The sequence below is a fragment of the Callospermophilus lateralis genome, chromosome 11 (genome assembly GCF_048772815.1).
Source record: "Callospermophilus lateralis isolate mCalLat2 chromosome 11, mCalLat2.hap1, whole genome shotgun sequence".
NCBI lineage: Eukaryota > Metazoa > Chordata > Mammalia > Rodentia > Sciuridae > Callospermophilus > Callospermophilus lateralis.
This window is the reverse complement of record NC_135315.1, coordinates 514,059-535,113: the sequence shown is the minus strand read 5'-3', so window position 1 is coordinate 535,113 and position 21,055 is coordinate 514,059. Positions and strand designations below refer to the sequence as shown.

General features: G+C 50.4%; 1 protein-coding gene across 1 annotated transcript in view; it reads left to right on the top strand.

Moving 5' to 3' along the window:
* Foxk2 (forkhead box K2) overlaps positions 1-21,055 on the top strand; it is a 60,569-nt gene extending 39,514 nt beyond the window's left edge. Inside the window, exons 2-9 of the mRNA XM_076870227.2 lie at positions 578-772; positions 3,358-3,505; positions 5,875-6,021; positions 11,146-11,339; positions 11,950-12,125; positions 13,023-13,319; positions 13,474-13,683; positions 19,822-21,055. Of these exons, the coding sequence (XP_076726342.1) occupies positions 578-772; positions 3,358-3,505; positions 5,875-6,021; positions 11,146-11,339; positions 11,950-12,125; positions 13,023-13,319; positions 13,474-13,683; positions 19,822-20,018 (1,564 nt within the window). The 3' untranslated portion in view covers positions 20,019-21,055. The remainder of the gene's footprint in view (positions 1-577; positions 773-3,357; positions 3,506-5,874; positions 6,022-11,145; positions 11,340-11,949; positions 12,126-13,022; positions 13,320-13,473; positions 13,684-19,821) is intronic.

The window sequence follows — 21,055 nt, the reverse complement described above, 5'->3', positions numbered from 1 at the left end:
TTTTAGTTGTAAATGGACCCAATACCTTTATTTTATTTATTTATTTTTATGTGGCCCTGAGGATTGGATCCAGTCCCTCAAATGTGCTAGGCAAGTCCTCTACCCCTGAGCTGTAACCCAGCCCTGCACACTTTTTTTTTTTTTGGTACTAGGGATTGAACCCAGGGGCACTCAACCACCAAGCCACATCTCCAGCGCTTTTTTATATTCTATTTAGAGACAGGGTCTCGCTGAGTTGCTTAATGCCTCAGTAAATTGCTGAGGCTGGCTTTGAACTCTCAATCCTCTTTCCTCAGCCTCCCAAGCAGCTGGGATTACAAGCATGCACCACCACATCTGGCTGTACACTTACTTTTAAAGAGCAGTGCATACTAAGTTTTTCAGGCCTACACTTTTAATTGTCCCATTTGGCTGATACCACTGGTGTCTCAAGAAATACCTCACTTGCTTAAGAGATGCGTAAACATGGAGAGCTTCAGAGTGGGGAGGTATGTGTCCTTGCCTGCAGTGTTTTTGGGATGCTCATGGACTCTGGTGAGTAGCAGACAGGCACTGATCATTGACCTTTCTTTTCCAGGTGCACATTCAGGTTTCCGAGCACAAACATCAAGATAACGTTCACAGCCCTGTCCAGCGAAAAAAGGGAGAAGCAGGAGGCTCCCGAGTCCCCGGTGAAGCCTGTGCAGCCACATATCTCGCCCCTGACCATCAACATTCCAGACACCATGGCCCACCTCATCAGCCCCCTCCCTTCCCCCACGGGCACCATCAGGTAGGGCAGGGACTGGTGGGTGGGTGCTTGTGGGTCCCAGCATGACATCTCCCTTCCCTGCAGGTGACTTAAGCAGAGAAGGATATTCTGAGGGTTTTTAAAATAGTTGAGTTTTAGGACAGTGCTTTCAGTTTCTGCATTATAAAAATGCAATTCCCACATGTCCCTTATTTTTACTTATGGATTCTTTTTTTTTTTTTTTAATTTTTTAGTTGTTGATAGAACTTTTTTTATTTATTTTTTTTAATTTTTAGTTGTAGATGGATGCAGTATCTTTATTTTTTTATTTATGTGGTGCTGAGAATTGAACCCAGTGCTTCACACATGCTAGGCAAGTGTGCTACCGCTAAGCCCCAGCCCTAGCCCTTATGGATTCTTTTTAATGGAGTCTAAATTTATGATTTGTGGTATTGGTGTAAAGTCAGGGTTTGATCTGAATGTTTAGTTTCTTAGTTTGTTACGGTTTCATATATTCTGAAAGCTTGTACTTTGACTTGGCCATGTTGAGGTAACCAGGTGTTCATTGTGAAGTTCTGAGAGACTGGGCCCCTCAGCTGCAGAGGATAGCGCTCTAAGTACGGCCATGCTGGCTTTCACGGGCAGAACCTGTGACTAGTGCACTGCTGTTAGCTTCATGCAGAGCGTGCAGAGGAGACTGACTTTGCTCTTGGAGCATGTTAGGTTGAGCGCATCGTGTGCATGAGACTGGGCCAGCCTGCTACATTCTGCTGGTTCTCAAGTGGAGTGGAAGCCAGGCAGCTCAGGAGGCTGAGGCAGGAAGATCAAAATTCAAGGCCAGCTTCAGCAGCTTAGAGAGACCCTGTCTCAAAATAAAATTAAAAGCACCTCTAGGTTCAGTCCCCAGGAGGGGAAGGAAAGAAGGGAACAGAAAAGGCAATGTACAGAATGGGAGAAATATATGCAAATTGTATCTGATAAGAGGTTAATATCCATTATAATATAAAGAACCCTGTTGAAAAGTTGACCAAAGGATTTCTCAAGAGGACACACTGATGCCAGTGAGTGCACTGGAAGACGCTCAGTACCACTCATCAGCAGATGTGCAAGTCACAGCTGCGGCCAGACCCTTATGCCCAGGCCACTGTCCAGGGGCAGCACTGTTGCCTGAAGGCACTGCCTTCTCTTTCCACCTTGTGGGACCTGTTCATGACCAAATGAACTAATTGGAACTGTGTGGCAGGTACGCCGAAGCCAGCGAGCCTGCTGCTGAGCACTCAGTGAGCAGTGTGGTGGGAGCAGTGGTTCTGAAGGCTGCAGGCCACAGGTTATGGCGACCTGGACGCCAGCCTTGGATTTGAAGTCAGTCCTGACTCGGCTCCCTCAGTCCCTCCCATCATCATTGTGTCCCTTGCTTGTCCCGGCACATCCTACACATTTGCGCTTCCTCAGCTAAGCCCATGGTGGCTCTTCAGCTCCTGCACCTGCACTCTTAGAGGGGCCTGGTCTTCAGACTGTAGTGTACGTACCAGGGGAACAGCCTTTCTCTTCCTGCTCCCTTACCAGACTTCCTGACAGGGTAGTCCTGACATTCAGTAAAGAATGTTTAATGGGTAGGCACATGTGCTGGGCACCCACAGAACTTTGAGGTGCCACCAAAGTGTGGCAACAAGACCCTCCCTGTTCCTTCTCCCTTTTTTCTGCCTCCTGGATCTTCTTTTCCAGTGTTTCTCAAAGTGAGTGTTAGGTTTCTTGGTTAATTTTTTCCCAGAAATCTAAATGGTTGCAATGTTTGTCTTTTTCCCCAAACACCTCTGTAGCTGAAGGGTTTTGGGGAGAGCCATCTTGGCATCATGCCATCTCAGTAGCTCATTCTTTTCACATAATGTAAGTGGTAACTGCAGAATGAGCGTGGCCCAAAGGCACTGCTGCTTCTCGACTGTCCCAGCGCACACATCCTGTGGTCAGCATGGAGCTCAGGCTTGGATCCCACCACCCACCTTGTGGGGAAAGTGCCATGTGCTCTTGCTGGTCAGCCCATATTCTGGACTAGCTGGGCTGTGGCCCTGCCCTTCCAGTGTTACCTGTTGTACCCTACTTCAATTCACCATGTACTCTGTGTCCCTAGACCCACCATGTGTCATTTGGGTTCTTGGTAAGTTCTGGAAGAGCCTCAGTTTCTTCACTGGTGAAGATTGGCCCACTGCCCCCGGAGAATTTGTCTTAGAGCTTCACAGGATGACAACACAGAATATCCATGTTGCTTCTTGAGTGACCTAAGTTGCACAAAAATTTGTTGATTCTGATACAGAGGTTTCTCTCAATTCTCAAAAGTTTTTGTGTTTTTCTTTCCCTGACCTCAGAGCCAGCTATCTATTTATTTATTTATTTATTTATTTATTTATTGGGTACTGGGGATTCAAATCAAGGGCATTCAACCACTGAGCCACATCCCCAGACCCATTTTGTATTTTATTTACAGACAGGGTCTCACTGAGTTGCTTAGTGCCAGCCTCCCAAGCCACTGGGATTGTAGACGTGCACCACTGTGCCCAGCTTAGAGCCACTTATTGAAGCATAGCATTTGTACTCTTTCGTAGGCTAAAGGAACCTTTTCTCTTCCACAGTGCTGCAAACTCCTGCCCATCTAGTCCCCGGGGAGCCGGGTCTTCAGGGTACAAAATGGGCCGTGTGATACCATCTGACCTCAACTTAATGGCTGACAACTCACAGCCAGAAAATGAAAAGGAAGCCTCAGGTGGAGACAGTCCAAAGGTAAGTGTCTTGTAAGTGTCAGCTGGGCCCGGGGGGCAGGGGCCAATGTGTACCAGTGTCCTGAGCGTGGCTCATGGTGCAGTGATGCGGGCTGATTCTGTGAGCGATTCTCAGTGTTGGCTGAGGCTCTGTCATTGGCATCTGAGGTCCTGGTGCTCACAGCTCATAGCCCAGTGCTTTAAGAGGTGGGTGGCATTTTAGCTGAGGCAGGCTCACAGATAGCCTGGGAGGGTGCATCTGTCCCTAGGTGGACAACGTAGTTGATGACCACACTGTAACCCTGCGTGTTTTTATCCTTCAAAGATTTGTCTAAAGGAAAGAGACAGAAGTTGGTATAAAACAGAAAATTGAAACCATGATGAGTGCCCTAGGGGAACAGTGACTAAGATCTGGTGGCCCAGTCAGAGGCATGTGAAATATTTATCAATGGGGATGTGCTTTTGATATAGAGCTAGGTGAAGAATACAGTACAGATTGCATGGTGATGCTTCACGTACACATCTGTACCATGTGCTGTGTTTGTGTGGAGGGACGTGGCACAGCCCTGGGCGTGAGTGAACCACAGCTGTGTACAAAGAGTACACGACAGCCTTCTCTGGTTCAGAACTCCGCCAGCCACAGCAGAAGTGGGGTGCCAAGGAAGCCAGCTGAGTCCAGACTTTTCCACCTCACGTGGCTGTACTGGTGCTCATCCTACAAAATCTGTTTAGCCAACGTGTGTGTTGTGAACAGCATTTTCAATAAAAATGTTGACAAATGTGTCTAAGAAGCTGTCAAGGAAACACGGCAGCATAAGCAGTAACAGGTTTTGCCTTGAATCCACACCCAGTGCTGCGAGGACTCCACCTGAGTCACTTCTCAGCTGAGGGTCCTTACTGCACCTGGCCCTCTCCAGTGTGCTCCCGTGGGAGGTCAGGCATAGCCTGGCGAGGCCTGAGTGCTCAGGCGATGTTAGCCAGCACAAGTAAGACATGGGGGCTTTTGGATGCTGGGGTTTCGTATGGTTTTTCTGTTTGGAGAAGGGCAGCAAGAACCCTGGTGCCCACTACCAGCTCCAGGATGCAGCCTGCCCCTCTGAGACACCAAGTCCTGGCTTAGGTTTATCCTGAAACCTGTGTTTATCCTGAAACAGTGTCAGCTATAAACTTGGTATGAGTACTGTCATCTTGAATGTATTCTTTTGCAAACTGTTTTTTTTTTTTTTTTTTAATATATACATTTATTTTTTGGTGTAGATGGACACAACACAATGCCTTTGTTTTTATGTGGCGCTGAGGATCAAACCTGGGTCCTACCCATGCTAGGCGAGCGCTTTACTGCTGAGCCACAATCCCAGCCCATATATATATATATATGTATTTTGTCATAGATGGACACAATATCTTTATTTTATTTATTTATTTTTATGTGGTGCTGAGAATTGACCCCAGTGCCTCATGCATGCAAGGCAAGAGCTCTACCACTGAGCCACAACCCCAGCCCCTACAAACTGTTTTTTTATTTGCCTGCTTTGCTGTTCACTGTGCTGGTGTGTATGTTTTCCAGAAGTTCAGACAAAGCCTGGGAACTTTCCCTTCAACTTGTGCTGTTGCAAGTGGATATGATTTTGGTACTGGGCATTGAACTCGGGCACACAACCACTGAGCCACATCCTCAGCCCTGTGTTGTATTTTATTTAGAGACAGGGTCTCACTGAGTTGTTTTAGCGTCTCGCTTTTTGCTGAGGCTTGTTTTGAATTTGTGATCCTCCTGTTTCAGCCTCCCTGAGCTGCTGGGATTGCAGGTGTGTGCCACTGCGCCTGGCCGCAAGTGGAATTTTGAGGTGTCACAGTGATAAGGGCCACCAGGGCCCTGAGAGACCCAGGACCATGGATGCAGTATCTGCCTGAGCTGCCTCAGACCTGGAGCTGGAAACCTGCCTCTGGGTCTTCATACTCACGTCCTGTGCAACTGGCTGACGTGTGTTGGGCAGTTCTCCCCTGAGAGCTTGGCACTTCCTGTTGGGATGGGCACCTGGGGCTCCCCTTAGATTTGCTCCTCCCACTCCCACTGGCTTGCTCTTTGCCACAGGTCAAAGGTTCAGGTCACATTTCACTGAGCTTGGGCAGCTTTGCCCTGTTTTACTGGTTTTTCTTTGTTTTTGCCATTTGGAAAGAGAGAGTGTGTGTCTGTGAGAGAGAGAGATTTTAATCTTTTCCTACCACTCTATACTTTTGTATTTCTTTCCTACATGTTTTTCAAATTTTATTACTTTTTAATATCAAAAACTGAAAATTGTCAAAGGAACACTTACAGAAGAGAATCCTGAATTTTAGTTTAAAAAAAGTTATGCTTATTTTAATACTGTTTTTTTTTTTTTTTTAATACAGGATGATTCAAAGCCACCTTACTCCTATGCACAATTAATTGTACAAGCGATTACAATGGCTCCTGATAAACAACTCACCCTAAATGGAATTTATACACACATCACTAAAAATTATCCATACTACAGGACTGCGGACAAGGGCTGGCAGGTAAATCACTTCAGCCTGTCAGTGAGGTGTCTGTGCCACGTCTGCAGGTGCTGGTTGATGGGGGGCGGGAGTTAGCTGGTACCCAGGCTGGTGCAGGTGCAGGTCTAGAGTGCAGGACTGAAGCAACAGCGGTCCTGGGAAGTCAGGCCTTCGGCTATTACTGGCTTGGAAACTCCTGTGTCTCGATGGGATGCCTGAGGCCTGTTTCCTTTGGGTCTGTGCAGTTCACCTTGGATATCTGAAACAGGACTTGGAAATCTTGCCCATTCTTTGCTTTGGCAGTCTTCTGCTTTCCTCCCTACTTGTGCTGAAATACAGCAACTGTAAAGTGCACAAACTGTTTAACCTGAGAGTTTTTTCTTCTAAAAATGTCTCTAGTCAGCTGGTACATAAAACAGATGAAAGTAGCTGAGCACAGCGGCCACATCTGTGATGCCAGTGACTTGGGAGGCTGAAGCAGGACAGTTGCAAGTTCAAGTTCAGCCTCAACAAGTTAGACCTTGTTTCAAAAATTAGAAAGGAATGGAGTTGTGTCTCAGTGGTCGAGCACTCCTGGTTTCAATCCCCTATGCTGAAAAAAGTAAAAATAAAAAAGAAGAAATGTATGCTTGTGATTTTTAAATTCATCAAATAACCAGGAATGGCTATAGAATTCCTTTGAGGCTTTGGCTTGCTGAGTGAATGTCTCTTAACAAAAGTGCTGTTGAACCCTAATCCCAGTTTAGTGAGTGGGTAGGGGAGAGGGTGCATGCTGTCAGTTGAAGGATGGAGGTATGTAAACATGTCATAATCTAAAAGATAATAATCTACAAACCATATCCTGGATGTTTCCTTCTTCAGAGGGCTCAGGGTCTTTGGTCATGGGTGGTACCTAGTGAGTCTTCCCTGTTCATGCAAGACAGGGTTTCTCAATGGACAGGAAACATTGGATTTGGAGAATAGTTTCATGTGGGTCTCTTAACATTGCATGATAAATTCCAGCCATGTTTGTCATATTTTAATCTATGAGGAAATTTGTATTTAAAACAAAACATAATGAACAAAATAATTTAGATGCATGTTCTGGTGACCATGGCTTTGTCAAGGAGGGACACTTCCCATGGAATGCAGCTCACTCACAGTGCTGGGCATGTGAAGTACCCTTGGGGCTACATGCAGATTTTTTTTTTTTTAACATTTATTTTTTTAGAAGTAGTTGAACATAATACCTTTATTTTGTTTATTTTTATGTGGTGCTGAGGATCGAACCCAGCGTTCTACCGCTGATCCATAACCCCAGCCCCCAGGTTTTTTCTTTTTTAATAGTTATAGTTGGACACAATACCATTATTTTATTTATTTATTTATATGTGGTACTGAGGATTGAACCCAGGGTCTCGCATGTGGTAGGCGAACACTCTACCGCTGAGCCACAACCCCTGCCCAGGGTTACATGCAAATTTTACATGCAAAATGCTGATGATTTGAAATACTGGTTCTTGGGGCTTTGTGGAAACGAGTATTTCTGAAAAGCTTGAGGAGACTTTCATGTGTCTGGTTCTGTTTCTGTGTGTTTTCCTAACGTGCATGGATTTGCGAACTCCTGAGCATTGTAAGTTTTTCTTGTTAATGGGGGAAGGGTGGCACCACATGCGAGTCAGGAGGGGCCTTTTGGGGAGCAGTCTCTTGGGGACAGCAGCCTGGACCACAGGCATCTCAGCATGACCTAGATGTGCACACCCCTCTGCTGAACTGCTGTTTGGATGCTCCCCATGTCCATCTCAAGCCCTCAGTGGGGTCCATGACTGCCTCTTAGACTTAGTTTTAGGATTTTATGGGTCTGCCCTTGGTTAATCTGCAGAGGAAATTCCTGGATAAAGTAAGATGGTCTAAGTAGCTCCATCTGGAAAGGTGGTATATTTATTATGGTCTTTCTGTGAAAATGACATCTTACAATTTTATCATTATAAAAAGTTTGAAGAGAAGCTGGGTCAGTGGCGCTCACCTGTAATCCCAACGGCTTGGGAGGCTGAGACAGGAGGATCAGGAGTTCAAAGCCAGCCTCAGCAATTTAGTGAGGCCCTAAGCAACTCAGTGAGACCCTGTCTCTAAATAAACTACAAAATAGGGCTGGGGATGTGGCTCAGTGGTCAAGTGCCCCCGGAGTTCAATCCCTGAACCAAAGAATAAAAAGGTTTGAAGAGACTGGACTCTCACCTTCGGAAGAGATCAGAACTAATGGGGTAGGGGGTGTGCTGTGTGCTCACCTCAGCCCTGATCTGGAAACATTCCCACACCACAGCAGGTTTCTGAACACTTTATATGCCTTCGCAGGGTGCACGTTGCCGAGTGCCCCATGCTGCATGGGACTTGAACCGGCAGACCAAGCTGTTCTGGTCAGGAAGGCTGGACATACCCAGGGAGGGTAGCACAGTGTGGATCACCCGCTGAGGACTGGGAGCTGGAGTTTGGGAGTGGATCTTTGCTAGCAGCCCCATCAGGAATGGCTCTGGACAAGAAGAACTTTTTCAGTGTTAGAGTCTTCTCTTCATATTCAGCATTTAAAAATAACAAGCCACTTTTTCTCAGAAAACTGATTTCTAGATCATTGGAGTTCAGCATTTGGGCTTGAACACACGGCAGTAGAAAGGAAGAACTCTCATCCTGGCTTGAACCAAGTGGCACAGGCCTTGAGTTACCTAGGGAGTGGGCACTTTTCTGTTTGTGTCTACCTTCACTGTCTATCATGTCCTCCTGTTTACTTCCTCCTATTTTCCAGAGCTTCCGTGGCTGGGAAATCACAGGAGACCCTTTATAAACTGGCATCTTTTGCCTATGGATTGTCACTAAAGGGGCAATTAGAGAGGAGGCTAGGACCTCTTATGGTGGTGTTGGTTTGGTTCTGTTAAAGTAGTCAGAAGAGAAGTCACAGCTCCTGACCCCAGGAGCTTGCTGTGCCCCCACAAGTGCTGTTGGTGGTAGCAGAGCTGCCTTGCCTCTGCCATGTCCTGTCCCTGCTCCCCTGCGTAAAGAACCTGACCCTGAAGCCACATTCCCGCTGTGCTTCCGTGTTCCTCCCGGGTCACTGCCTAGGCGGTGGGTGCTGGTGGGTGAGGGAGCTGTGAACCTGCAAGGCACTTGTAAGGCTTCTCCTTTGCACAGGTCTCATCCAGAATGCTTGGGGCCAGGGAGTTTCATATTTTAGGCTTTTTCGGTTTGGGGACATGTGAATACACACCACAAGATCTCCTGGGGCAAGGAGATCACAGTTCATCCTATCCCTACACACCTGTGCACAGCCCCAAAGCAAACATGGGGAGCTCATGTTTGGCCACGGTGCAGCCCCTGGTCCAGAGTGGGGTCTTGCACGTGGGGTGTCATGCTGATGCTCAACAGTCTCACGTTCTGGAGCATTTTGGGTTCTGGGTTTTCAGGTACTGGGGTGCCTGAGCCTGGGCTAGCTGTGGCTTTTGCTGGTGTTGCTTCTCTTGGTCCACAGTCTTGGAATGTCTGTCTCCTGCTGGTGTAAGAGGGCTGACGTGGTGGGAAGACGTTGGCTTCTCTGTCATTGAGAACAGATATTTGACTTTCAGAGGAGTTTAGAGGAAGATTGGTTATCAGCTACACCTGGTGACAAACACCATTTCAAGTTTTCTTTGGTTGTTAAAATGTACTAAGTTAGCGGGGCACCATGGCCCACGCCTGTGATCCCAGCAGTTCCAGAGTGTAAGGCAGGAGGATCGTGAGTTCAAAGCCGGCCTCAGCAACTCAGCAAGTCCCTGTCTCAAAAAATAAAAAGGGCTGGGGATGTGGCTCAGTGGTCGAGTGCCCTAGGTTCAGTCCCTACTACCCTGTCCCCCAAATAAATGTACTAATTCTCAACAAATACGCGTATTTATACACAATCACACCAAACACAGCCAACCTTGCCCCTTTGTGCTGCCCATGAGAAAACTCAGATGCACAGGGGCCAGAGGCCTTAATTCCATCCTGTGACCAGTTAGAATTTTGAATGGTCCCTGAGATTGTTTGTGCAGTAATATTTGATATGTGTTTGCTTTCCTAGCTGCCTTCGACAAATCAGAATTTCAGGCCATGGGTAGCAGTTCTAACTGTAAGATTAATTGGGGGGATTTAGGAATGATCTTTGAATAGCCCCCAATTTTATTTTGGGACATTACCACTTTGAAAATCTGTAGAAGTTTAAAAGTGTAAATGCATGGAATGTTCATTGATCTGTGACTTTGGTCCCGTTTGGCTTCTGGTATTCCTGGGTCAGGCCACAGTGGGGAGCTTCCCTTGGAGTCTCCTGTGGTGGGCCTATAGCTGGGACCTTCTGAAGTAGGATGGACTTGAGTTGAGGGGGGTTTTCCTGTGCGTCTGTGTCATTTTTTTTTTTTTTTTTTAAAGAGAGAGAGGGAGAATTTTTTAATACTTATTTTTTAGTTTTCGGCGGACACAACATCTTTGTCTGTATGTGGTGCTGAGGATGGAACCCGGGCCACACGCATGCCAGGGGAGCGCGCTACCGCTTGAGCCACAGCCCCAGCCCCTCGTCTGTGTCATGACTGTGCTTGTGGACGTACTTTACAAACAACGCAAGTGTCTGTTACTAAAGTGGCCGCAGTGATGGTGCCAAGCTTTTGCCAGTTTGTCGAATACTCTGTACCAGATCAGTGCACTTCAGATGGCATGGCAGATTCTATAAGCTAACTGGCAACATGGCATTGTGCAGGGGTGACTCAGGTCTGTGTCTCTGAACAGGGAAAACTAGCAGTGAGGTCTTGGCTCTGCCTGGGAGAGGCTGGGTGGTGGCAGCAGTGGGCTTCGGTTTCCTACCCTGGGAGTTGGAGGTGGGGAATGGCATCTCTCTGTGCTGCAGGCTCACCCTGACCCAGTGCCTGCCTGCCTGCCTGCAGCTCAGGAGCTTCATGAGCTGTGCCCCCCTCCGTCTGAGAGGTCGATCCCAGGGCCAAGTCTGCGCTGAGCCGTACTTACAGGGAGGGCTGCTCCCCCAGCACAGGACTCTTGCTCTGCAGGAGCTGCTCCCCCAGGTTTCTGCTTCGCAGGGCCAAAAACTAGGGCACATTTTTGTTTCTCAACAAAGAATTATATGAATTCTACGTATTTCTTTATGTTTCATAGAACTCAATTCGCCACAATCTCTCTCTGAACCGTTATTTCATCAAAGTCCCGCGTTCCCAGGAAGAACCAGGCAAAGGCTCCTTCTGGAGGATAGACCCAGCCTCTGAGAGCAAACTGATAGAGCAGGCTTTTAGGAAGAGACGGCCTAGGGGCGTGCCTTGCTTTAGAACCCCTCTGGGACCGCTCTCGTCTAGGTAAGGAAAAGGGACCTCAGACCTCACCTGTGGTCCTAAACTCCTTCAGTGGACTGGGAACGTCCTCTTCTGAACACAAAGGGACTGCCAGGTGCATTTTGATTAAATGCTGGGATGGGGATTTGGAAAAGTGTTGGAGGCTCTGCCCTGCGGTTCCTCAGGCTCCTGCACCTCGGCAATGAGGCAGCCGGCTTGCGAGGCCTTGCTTTCCTTTGGCATGTGGACACTTTTCTAAAACTACCCTTTAGCTGCTTAAATTCAAGATTGTTTATTTGCCTGATTTTAAACCACCCATTTTTAGCTTCATTAATAATCTTGTTTTTAAGCCCCCCCCCCCCAAGAAAAACACACATGAAGTGTAAGTCTTAAAGCCCCAGCTTGCCCTCTGTCTGACTGCACAGGAGCTGCTTCAGAGGCAGCAGCCCCAGGCCCAGGGTGATGTGCCCCAGGGGCCTGAGCACCCAGCTCAGCTCACCAGATCAGACTCATGGAACTGCAGTTAGTGGGCAGAAGACAGAGGACACTGTTTTGCAAAGTGAACTCATTAAGACAGCAGTCCCTCTCCATGAGGGATCACTGTAAAGGATGTTATCTTGTTTTGGTGACTCAGGAGTGCCCCAGCCTCTCCCAACCATGCGGGAGTGCTATCTGCTCACTCCAGTGGTGCCCAGACCCCTGAGAGCCTGTCACGTGAAGGTTCGCCAGCCCCCCTGGAGCCTGAGCCCAGCACCTCACAGCCCAAACTCGCCGTCATCCAGGAGGCCCGGTTTGCCCAGAGCGCACCAGGTGAGTGCACTTGGGGGGAAGGGTAGTCAAATTCCCAGGCCAGCAGAGAGGATGCTGCCAAACTCACCATAGAGGCCACTCTGCCTTGTGCTTTCTGCTAGGTGTTAGGTTGTAGGCTTTGAAAATTCTAATAACAGTGGGCATGTGTAAAAAAGCCAGCAGGTGTTCTTTAAATGGTACTGTATGTAGGTTGCTTTGTCATTCAGAACTCCATAAAATGATTCCACCCCCACCAAAAGCACCATGTAGGTTGAACATGCTAGAGGCTGATTGGAAGCAGAAACGTGTCCACTTAGTAGATGAGCGCTGTAGTTTATTTACAATGTCATGTGTGCCCTGGTGAATTTTAAAAAAATACATATAAACAGTGTGAAAATGTCCAATCAAAACTGCAGTGGTGGGGAAACATGCGTTTCCCCCAGTTGGGGTTCCAGCCACACTGGCCTGGAGAACACTCTTCCCTTCCTACCCATCTGCAGCACCCCTCGACTGTGTGTTTCTTTAGTCCAAGCCCCCCAACCAAAAAGGGCAGAGGGTTGGGGCAGAGACTCTGTGACAGCCCAGGTCAGCTGCAGAGTGTCCTGCTTCCTGCCAGGTGAGCCAGTAGACCTAGGCAAGTGTGGCACCTGTGGCCTGGCCCTCACTGTTTATCAGTGTTCTCAGGGGAAAGACCTGGGGAAAGCTGTTATCAGGAGTCGTAATAGAGTCAGTTGCATTTTTTAGCAACTGGATGTGGGAATTAAATATCCCTCTTAAGACACCACACCTTTTTTACAAGGCAGGGTCATGTCCGGTGCTTAAAGGTAAAAATCTGTGCTGTGTATGAGTGCTGAGTGTGGGAAGGTGTGCGGAGCAGGACCTGCTAGCCTCAGCCCTGCCTCTGCCTGCTGTCCACAGGCTCGCCCCTATCCGGCCAGCCTGTCTTGATCACCGTCCAGCGGCAGCTGCCCCCTGCAGTCAAGCCTGTCACCTACACTGTTGCAACTCCAGTGACCACCTCCACCTCTCAGCCACCTGTCGTACAGACAGTCCATGTAGTCCACCAGATACCAGCAGTGTCGGTCACCAGCGTGGCTGGGCTAGCCCCAGCAAACACATACACAGCTGCTGGCCCAGCCGTGGTCACTCAGGCGGCGGTGCTGGCCCCTCCTAAGGCAGAACCACAGGAGAATGGAGACCACAAGGAAGTCAAAGGTGAGCACCGGAGAGGCAGCTGCGATGTCCAGGGGTCTCATTGCGCAGCCTGGTTTGAAAGAGGTTTCTGGTTTCTTGATTTAAACTGGTAAGATTTTTATCAGCAGTTCAATAACATTAGTGGGTGTTATTTCTGCTTTTTCTTTTATTTTAGTGAAAGTGGAGCCCATTCCTGCAATTAGCCACACCACGCTGGGTCCTGCCAGCCGGATCATCCAGACACCACAGGCCACCCCAGTCCAGACGGTCACCATAGTGCAGCAAGCCCCTCTTGGTCAGCATCAGCTTCCGATAAAAACTGTAACGCAGAATGGAACCCACGTGGTGCCCATGCCGGCTGCCGTGCATGGCCAGGTGAACAATGGTAAGAAGTGCCATTTGCTGTGTCCTTTGCTGGGCTCTGGGGCTGGGAGCCCAGGCCCTTCTGGGAGGAGGCAGTCTGTATCATGGTGCTGTTTTGGCACTGGTTTTGTCTGCGGATGCAGCTGCATTTCTGTGCTGTTGGAAATGCAGCCGCACAAAGAAGCAGGAGCTAGTGAGGGCTGGGCTACTGTGGGACTCCTTTGCAAAGCCCATCTGAGACAAGAAAGGAGCTGCTCGGCCTCCAGACAGAAGGGCTCCTAGGTGCTGCCTAGGAGTGACCTGAGACTTGGGTAGTAGAACTAGTGTCTTGAATAGCCTTGTGCCTTGCTGTGGTTCATCTGCTGAGTGGCGGCTTACGCATGTGTTGCTTGAAAACGGTGGAAGTAGAGAATGCTGCTTTTGTGACCTCTTTGCTCTGAAAGCCTTTGGAGGCCCACACGTGGGGTGCGCTCCAGCGTGTTCTGACAGGTGTAGAGGCCTCAGAACCCTCAGGAACACCAAGCTGCCAGCCCTGTCTTGCCCTGTGGAGCTGTTAGGGAAGGAGCCCTGGCTTGCTGGTGAGGCCACTCAGAAGTAGGGTCCTTGGGGCTGGTACTTTGCAGAGGCATTTCAGGGCTGGGGTGCGGCTGAGGGGCACAGTGCTTGCTTAGCATGCCTGTGACCCTGGATTTCATCACTAACTCCTCACACCAAACCAAAGGCATTTCAGCAGTGGGGAGCACTTGCTCTCTTGCATGGGCACACGTGGCACCATGGTGCCGTGGTAGCACATGCCAGCACCCCACACCTGAAGCAGTAGTCCTGGGTCAGAAACGGGGCACCTGCACTTGCCTCTCTGTGATTCAGAATGCCGCCTGTCCCTCCCAAGCCTGCAGAGCATGTGGATAATGCCTTTTCTGGGGAAATCGACAGCCTGAGCATTCTCAGGTCAGTGGGCACTGCCTGCTCCCTTGGCCCGCATCTCCTGCTCTGGCCACATGCTTCCTTCTGAATAGCTGAGGTCACTGTGGCTTGATGTAGCAGACCTGGTGGCCCTCTCTGCAGGCAGCCAGAAGTGGAATGAAGTGAAGGGGGTCAGTCTGTCCTGGGTTTTTTTTCCTTCCCAGCCGTGGGCTCTGTGCAGCCCAGGGCTTGACCAGGCAGAACAACTGCCCAGGAACATGCATTTCCCAGGTGCCAGGTCCACCCAGTGGCAGGGAACAGTTCCAAAAGCCTTCTGTGTCTGCCTCGAGTGCAATTGACACCTGTGTCTCTCAGTGCGTTTAAGTTGGTAACTAATGTTTTTCATTTTAAATTTTAAATTAAAGGGATTTAATTTTCCACTATTAAATGCTGATGTTTTAAAGTTGAAGTCCTGCATCCTCATCGGCACCCACTGTAGCACCCTTGGTGTGGCTGTGGTGTGCTGCCTCTGGTCCTGCTCCTTCCCCTCCTGCCTGTGAGTTTGTGCTGCTCAGAGCCTCTGCCCGTCTTTTCTCTCTCAGCAACAAAATGTAGACCTAAACCCTAAAAATGGAGTGGGAATAGAAGGATTGACAACAGTACTGCAGAGCTAATCAAAACCAAAAATCATTTTTTTAGGCAAAAACTATTTTTTAAGGAAAGTATGTTGTTTCATTTTTTTGTTCTTAGCATAGTTTTAATTTGTGGAACCAAAACTTCTGAATATCCGTGGTGTCATTCGGAACCTGAAAACACCTGTTCACAAATGAGCCGTGCAGTTTGATCACATTTGGTTTTTTGCAGTGCTGACACATGCTAGGCGAGAGCTGTATACTGAGCCACACACCCATCTCTCTTTTTTTTTTTGGCAGGGTCTTGCTAAGTTCCGCAGGCTAGCCTTGAACTTGAGATCCTCCTGCTTCCACTCCCACAGTCGCTGGGGTTATAGGACTGTGCCCGTGACTTTTCTTTGCCTGAATTACACAGTGTCCACATCTCTTCTCTCTTCCACTCTGACCTCCACTGCTCATCTGTGAAGCAGGGCATGGAGCCCTCTTACAGAGCCTTGGGGGAAGAGCTCTTGAATGTCTGCCCTGAGCAAAGCACTTCCACTTCCTCCATGGCCAGCAGCACTGTAAGGGGCATGGCCAGGCTGCTCCTCATCTCTGCAGGCAGTGGGCAGCCCCGTGCCTTCCTGCTGTCAACACCGAGAGCCCTGGTCCTACCTGGAGAGGAGGGGTAGAAAATGCCGAGTTCTTTGCACTTGCGAGCCCACAGTCAGCTGCTGCTGCACACGCCAGGACAGCATGAGGTGCTGCGTCAGGGGAACCTTGGACGGGAGTGGAGGAGAGGCAGCACTCTCTGGGAGCCTGGTTCAGGTTCACACAGCGTGGGCACTCTGTTCTAACACGCTTGCCCCAGAGGTGGGGGCCTCTGGGGAAGACAGGCCAGGAGAGGGTCTGGAGCAGTGACAGATGTCACACAGGCGCTGGATGTCTGGTTGAAGGCCAAGGCATAACTCCTTGTTGTTGTTGTCGTTATTATTTTGGGTGCTGAAGATTGAACTGAGGGGCACTATCACTGGGCTGCATTCCCAGCACTTTTTATTTGAGGCAGGGTCTTGATTGCCCAGGCTGGCCTGGAACTGCAGTGCTCCTGCCTCGGCCTCCTGCTTCTCTAGGATTGCAGGAGTGACCGCTGTGCCCAGCCTGTTCTGTCTTCTGAACGTCATATTGGTGTGAAGTGGCCCCGAGACAGTGGCTCTGACTTTGCTTCTCTCGTGGCTGGGAATGTTGAGCACTCTCCCAGGCGTCTGCCGGGTGCTGTCTGTTGGCACCTCTGCCCATGCTTCAGTTGGGTTGTCGTTTTGCTGCTGAGCTGTGGGTCCCTTCAGTGTTCTGGGAGCTGCGTAGACCCTCGTCAGATACAAAATTAAGTGATCCCCTCTCCTTCTGTGGGCTTCTCACTTCCTAATATCTCCTGACCATTTTTGATCCTGATGAAGTCCATTTTTTCTCTCATTTCTTGTGCTTGGTCTCATATCTATGAAACCACTGCCAGATTTGGGGACGTGAAGACTTTCTCCTAGCCAGGCATGGCGGTGCTGCGCAAGGTGCGGAAGCAGGTGGGAGGAGGAGAGGGGCAAGCCGGGTCTGTGGGGGGTGCCCTTCCCAGTGACTTGGGGGCTGAGGCAGGAAGAGCTCACATTCCAGGTCAGCCTGGGCAATGGAGCAGCAGCCTGTCTCCAAACGAAGATTTTAAAGCACAAGCTGGGGTGTGACCTGGTGGTAGAGCACCCCTGGGGTCAGTCCCACTATACCCCCTGTCACCACTGCCTCCGTGTCTTATCCTGGAAGTGGGTGTTCTGCTTCCTTTGGGCCTGGGCTGCCCTGTGTGCTGGCCTGGGCCCCCCTGTGCCTGTGTCCCTCCCTCGTGTTGGAAACAGCCACAGACACATGCTCTGTTCTTCCTGTTTCCTTGATCTTTATGTCATCTTCATGCTGATACCACAGTTTCAATCACTGTAGCTTTGTAGCAAGTTTTAAAATTGGGAAGTGAGAATCCTCCAACTTTGCCCTCTTTTTTCCAAGACCAAATAGGCTGTTCTGGGTGCCTTGCAATTCCATGTGACTTTTAGGATCATAATTTCACTTCAAAAATGCTGTCAGGGGCTGGGGATGTGGCTTAGTGGCAGTGTGCTTGCCTAGCATGCGTGAGGCACTGGGTTCAATTCTCAGCACCACATTAAAAAATAAATAAATAAAATAAAATAAAGATATTGTGCCCACCTAAAACTAAAAAAATATATATATATTTAAAAAAAAAATGCTGTCAGGCCACTCAATGATAGGCCCAGTACCCTTCTATTGTCAACACTTGTGCATTACATGTCTATTATCCCAGCCACTCCGGAGGCTGAGTCAGGAGGGTTGCAAGTTCAAGAACAGCCTCAGTAATCTTAGGCCTCATTTCAAAATTTAGATTTTAAAAAAAGTGCGGGAATGCAGAGATGACTGAGCCCAGGTGTGTTCCACCACTGAGCTACATGCTTAGCCTTTTTTATTTTGAGACAGCGTCTCACTGAGTTGCTGAAACTGGCCTCAGACTTGTGATCTTCCTGCCTCAGCCTCACAAGTTGCTGGGATCATAGGCATGCTCCATTGTGCCTGGCTTCAAAATAATTAAAAGGTGGGAGCGAGCCTGGGGATGTAGCTCAAAAAAAAACACAAAAAAACTTTGGGGTTCTGAAAAGGTTGTGATAATGCAGTCTTGTTGAGAATGTCATTACCTGGCAGTGTTAACGTGTCTCTGAGCATAGCCATGGGCTGTCTCTGGTTATTTCAGCAAAGTATTTTGTTTTCCCCATTTTTCTATATGGAAGTGATTTTATCTCCCTTTTCAGTTGTTCATTGCTGTAGTATAGAAAAACACCTGATGTTTGTGTGTATCTTGGACCCTGCGACTTCACTGAATTCATTTACAAACTGTAGTAGTTTGGTTTGTGTGGATGCTTGTTTATGTTCATTCACATTTTCTAAAATGTAAGATTGCATCATCTTCCAAAAGAGACAATTTACTTCCTCTCCCGTCTGTTTTGGATTTGGTTATTTTGAGCCTGGTCCCCCTTGGGCTGGCCTGGGCCTCCTGGGCTGTAGCCACCTCCTGCCCCATGGAGGTCCTGCCCAGCAGCTCTTCCTGATCAGGGTTGCCCCCTTCCCGCCCACCCCACCCCCCACCTTGCTGCGCTGCTCCTGGCAGTTTGGAACCCACCGTGTAGGCCTGCATGCCCAGGGCCTGTGTTCAGGCGCACAGCCTGTCCACCTGGAGCTGGAGGAGAATGCAGCCCAGGCCCAGCTCCCTGGCCTGTGCAGACCTGGGCCTTCCAGCTCTCCCAAGAGGTCTGTTGGGACCCTGGCCCTTTGGCCTCTGCCTGGGGGGAAAGGGGTGGGAGAAGGCTGTCAACCTGCTGCAAGCCCCAGGGATCTTGCAGGTGGCTCCAGCCTTGTCCTGGAGTTATTGTGGCACAGTGGTCTCTTCTTGAGCTGAAACATCCTGTCCCTGAGTTACATGCTGCATTTCAGCCCCAGGGGGAAGGTGTGGTCCTGCTCCCTCTGCCCACACCCCTGCCCCTTGTGGTGGGTTGGGACTGGTGCTACACCCAGGCTGCATTATGAGACCCACCAGCTCTTGTGCTCATGCCCCAGGAGGAGAGCTCTGCATGACCAGCATGGCAGTCAGCCTGGGTGTCTGTGGCTGCTGCCCAGGTAGGGGCACATCCACCAGGTGGTGGGAGAGGCAGGTCTGTGGCCAGGCCACCCCCGCCCTGCCCCTCGATGTCCTATTCCTGGCTGCCTGGATTGCACATGGTGCTGGTTCCATCTTTGAAGATAGACCTACACGCTGGCATTTATTTGCTATCCAAAAATCGGTATTCAAAGTGCTGCTTGGGTCTTGTTGTGAGGGGTCCGTGAGTGCAGGTTTGCATGTAGTAGATCGCTGGCTAGCATGCCTTTACCTTTTTGTACTTTGGTTGATGGTTTTGCTGAGCTGGTGTCACATCATCCTAGGTGCAGATGGCTATTGTGTTCCCCAGAGCATGAGTTCTTGCCAGGTGTGACCCACAGTCTATTGGCCAGGTCAACACCAGGCTTGCCACTGCGTTGGACAAGGTGTCTTCAAACAGATGGGTGCAAAACTAGAGAACCTGTTAATTGATATGATGAACCCTGTGGCTAGAGGAGCCACAGCAGGTGTGTGCATCTGCCCTGAAGCTGTCACGGCTCCAGTGGACTCTGTCCTGCAGGCTGTTAGGGCACTGTCCTGGGTGCCTTTTCTGCCCTGGGGCAGTGAGTTAGACCACTAGTCCAACTCAGATGGGAAGGTGGGCCTTGTGTGCATGTGCTGCTCCTCTGGGCACAGCACAGCCCTGCCCCTGGTGACTTGGTGAATGTCCCAGCAACAGCACTGTTCCTGAGCCCGACAACAGTGCTGACCGACAGGTGGGGCTCCTTAGAAATCCTGCAGGTGCTGCAGCGGAGGCCTATAGGGCAGGCACAGGCCAGTGGGAGGCAGTGTTTCTCCTGCTTTGGGTCTGCCCTTGGGTGTCCTTGGCATGGGGGGCAGTGTCTGGGGAGGGGGCTCCTGGCTGGGTCCTGGGCGGGGTGGGGCCGGGGCTCTGATGCGCTGCTCCTTTCAGCCTCGGCGAGCCCTCTGCACATGCTGGCGACCCACGCGTCGGCATCGGCGTCCCTGCCCACAAAGCGCCAGAATGGTGACCAGGCGGAGCAGCCGGAGCTGAAGCGAATCAAGACGGAAGATGGCGAGAGCTTCGTCATCGCCCTGAGTGTGGATGCGCCACCAGCAGCCGTGAGGGAAAAGGGCGTCCAGAACTAGCGCGGGAGCCGTCCTCGCCCCGCAGCTCTGCGGTGCCAAAGGAGGCGCCGCCCCGCCCCGCCCGGGCCGACCCGGGCCCTGCGGCCTTAACACTCCCGGGCTGCGCGCCTCGAGCCAGCCCCCGGGTGAGGACCAGCGGACTTGGCGGCCTCCATCTGTTGTGGCCGCCCGCGCCTAGCCGAGCGGTGAACTGGACCCCGCCGCCCCGGCCCCCGCCTGTGCCGCCCCGTGTGTCCCTCCCGTGGACTCTGTCCCTGCATAACTGTCCCGCCTCCATACAGAGAGCGCCCGGGCCGGCAGGCGAGAGGCCAGCGGGAGGCCGGCCGCCGCCCGCCCGTGAATGTCCAGTGTCATCACCATAACATTATTTATTTAAATGTAGTTATTTTGGTATTTAATTTTTTTTTTAAAGAGGAAAAGAACCTGTATTTTCCTGGTGGAATGAAATAGCAGAAGGTGTTTCCAGGCAATTCGACGTCATCCACACGAAGACCAAACCAGCGGCATCCCGCTGCGGGGGACAGGCCCCTCCCAAGGTCCACCTCGCACCGGGACTGGCTGCAGGGTCGCTGGCGGTTGGGTTGTGAAGGTGGACGGGCCGCCGGGCCTTCGGGAGGTGGCACCGTCTCTGCTCCAGGACTGAGGAAGGGCCCGTGCACAGCTGCCTTCGGCCTCCCGCCCACTGCCCCCCGCTGCCCAGCAGCTCCGCAGCACCCGCTCTGTAGAAGTCTCTGGCCTCTGCCAACCTCCAGCTCCCTCAGGGACTGCAGCCTGCAGCAGCTCTGCCCTGAGCCAGACCGGCGCAGGTGAGCCCTGGCCCCAGCCGCCGGCCTTCGTCCTCGCAGGATCACAGCCAGTGAAGGCAGCAGTGTCCCACGTGGGCCTGCTGTGCTGGGCGCCCCGGAGGAGAGGGACAGTCTCCTAAGTAAGTCCAGACTTCTGTCCTAGGAAGTAGAGTGGTGATCTGTGTGCAAAGATTGAAATTTTTAAAAAGTACCAAGTTCCTAAAATTCAATAAAATATTTTTATTAATTTTA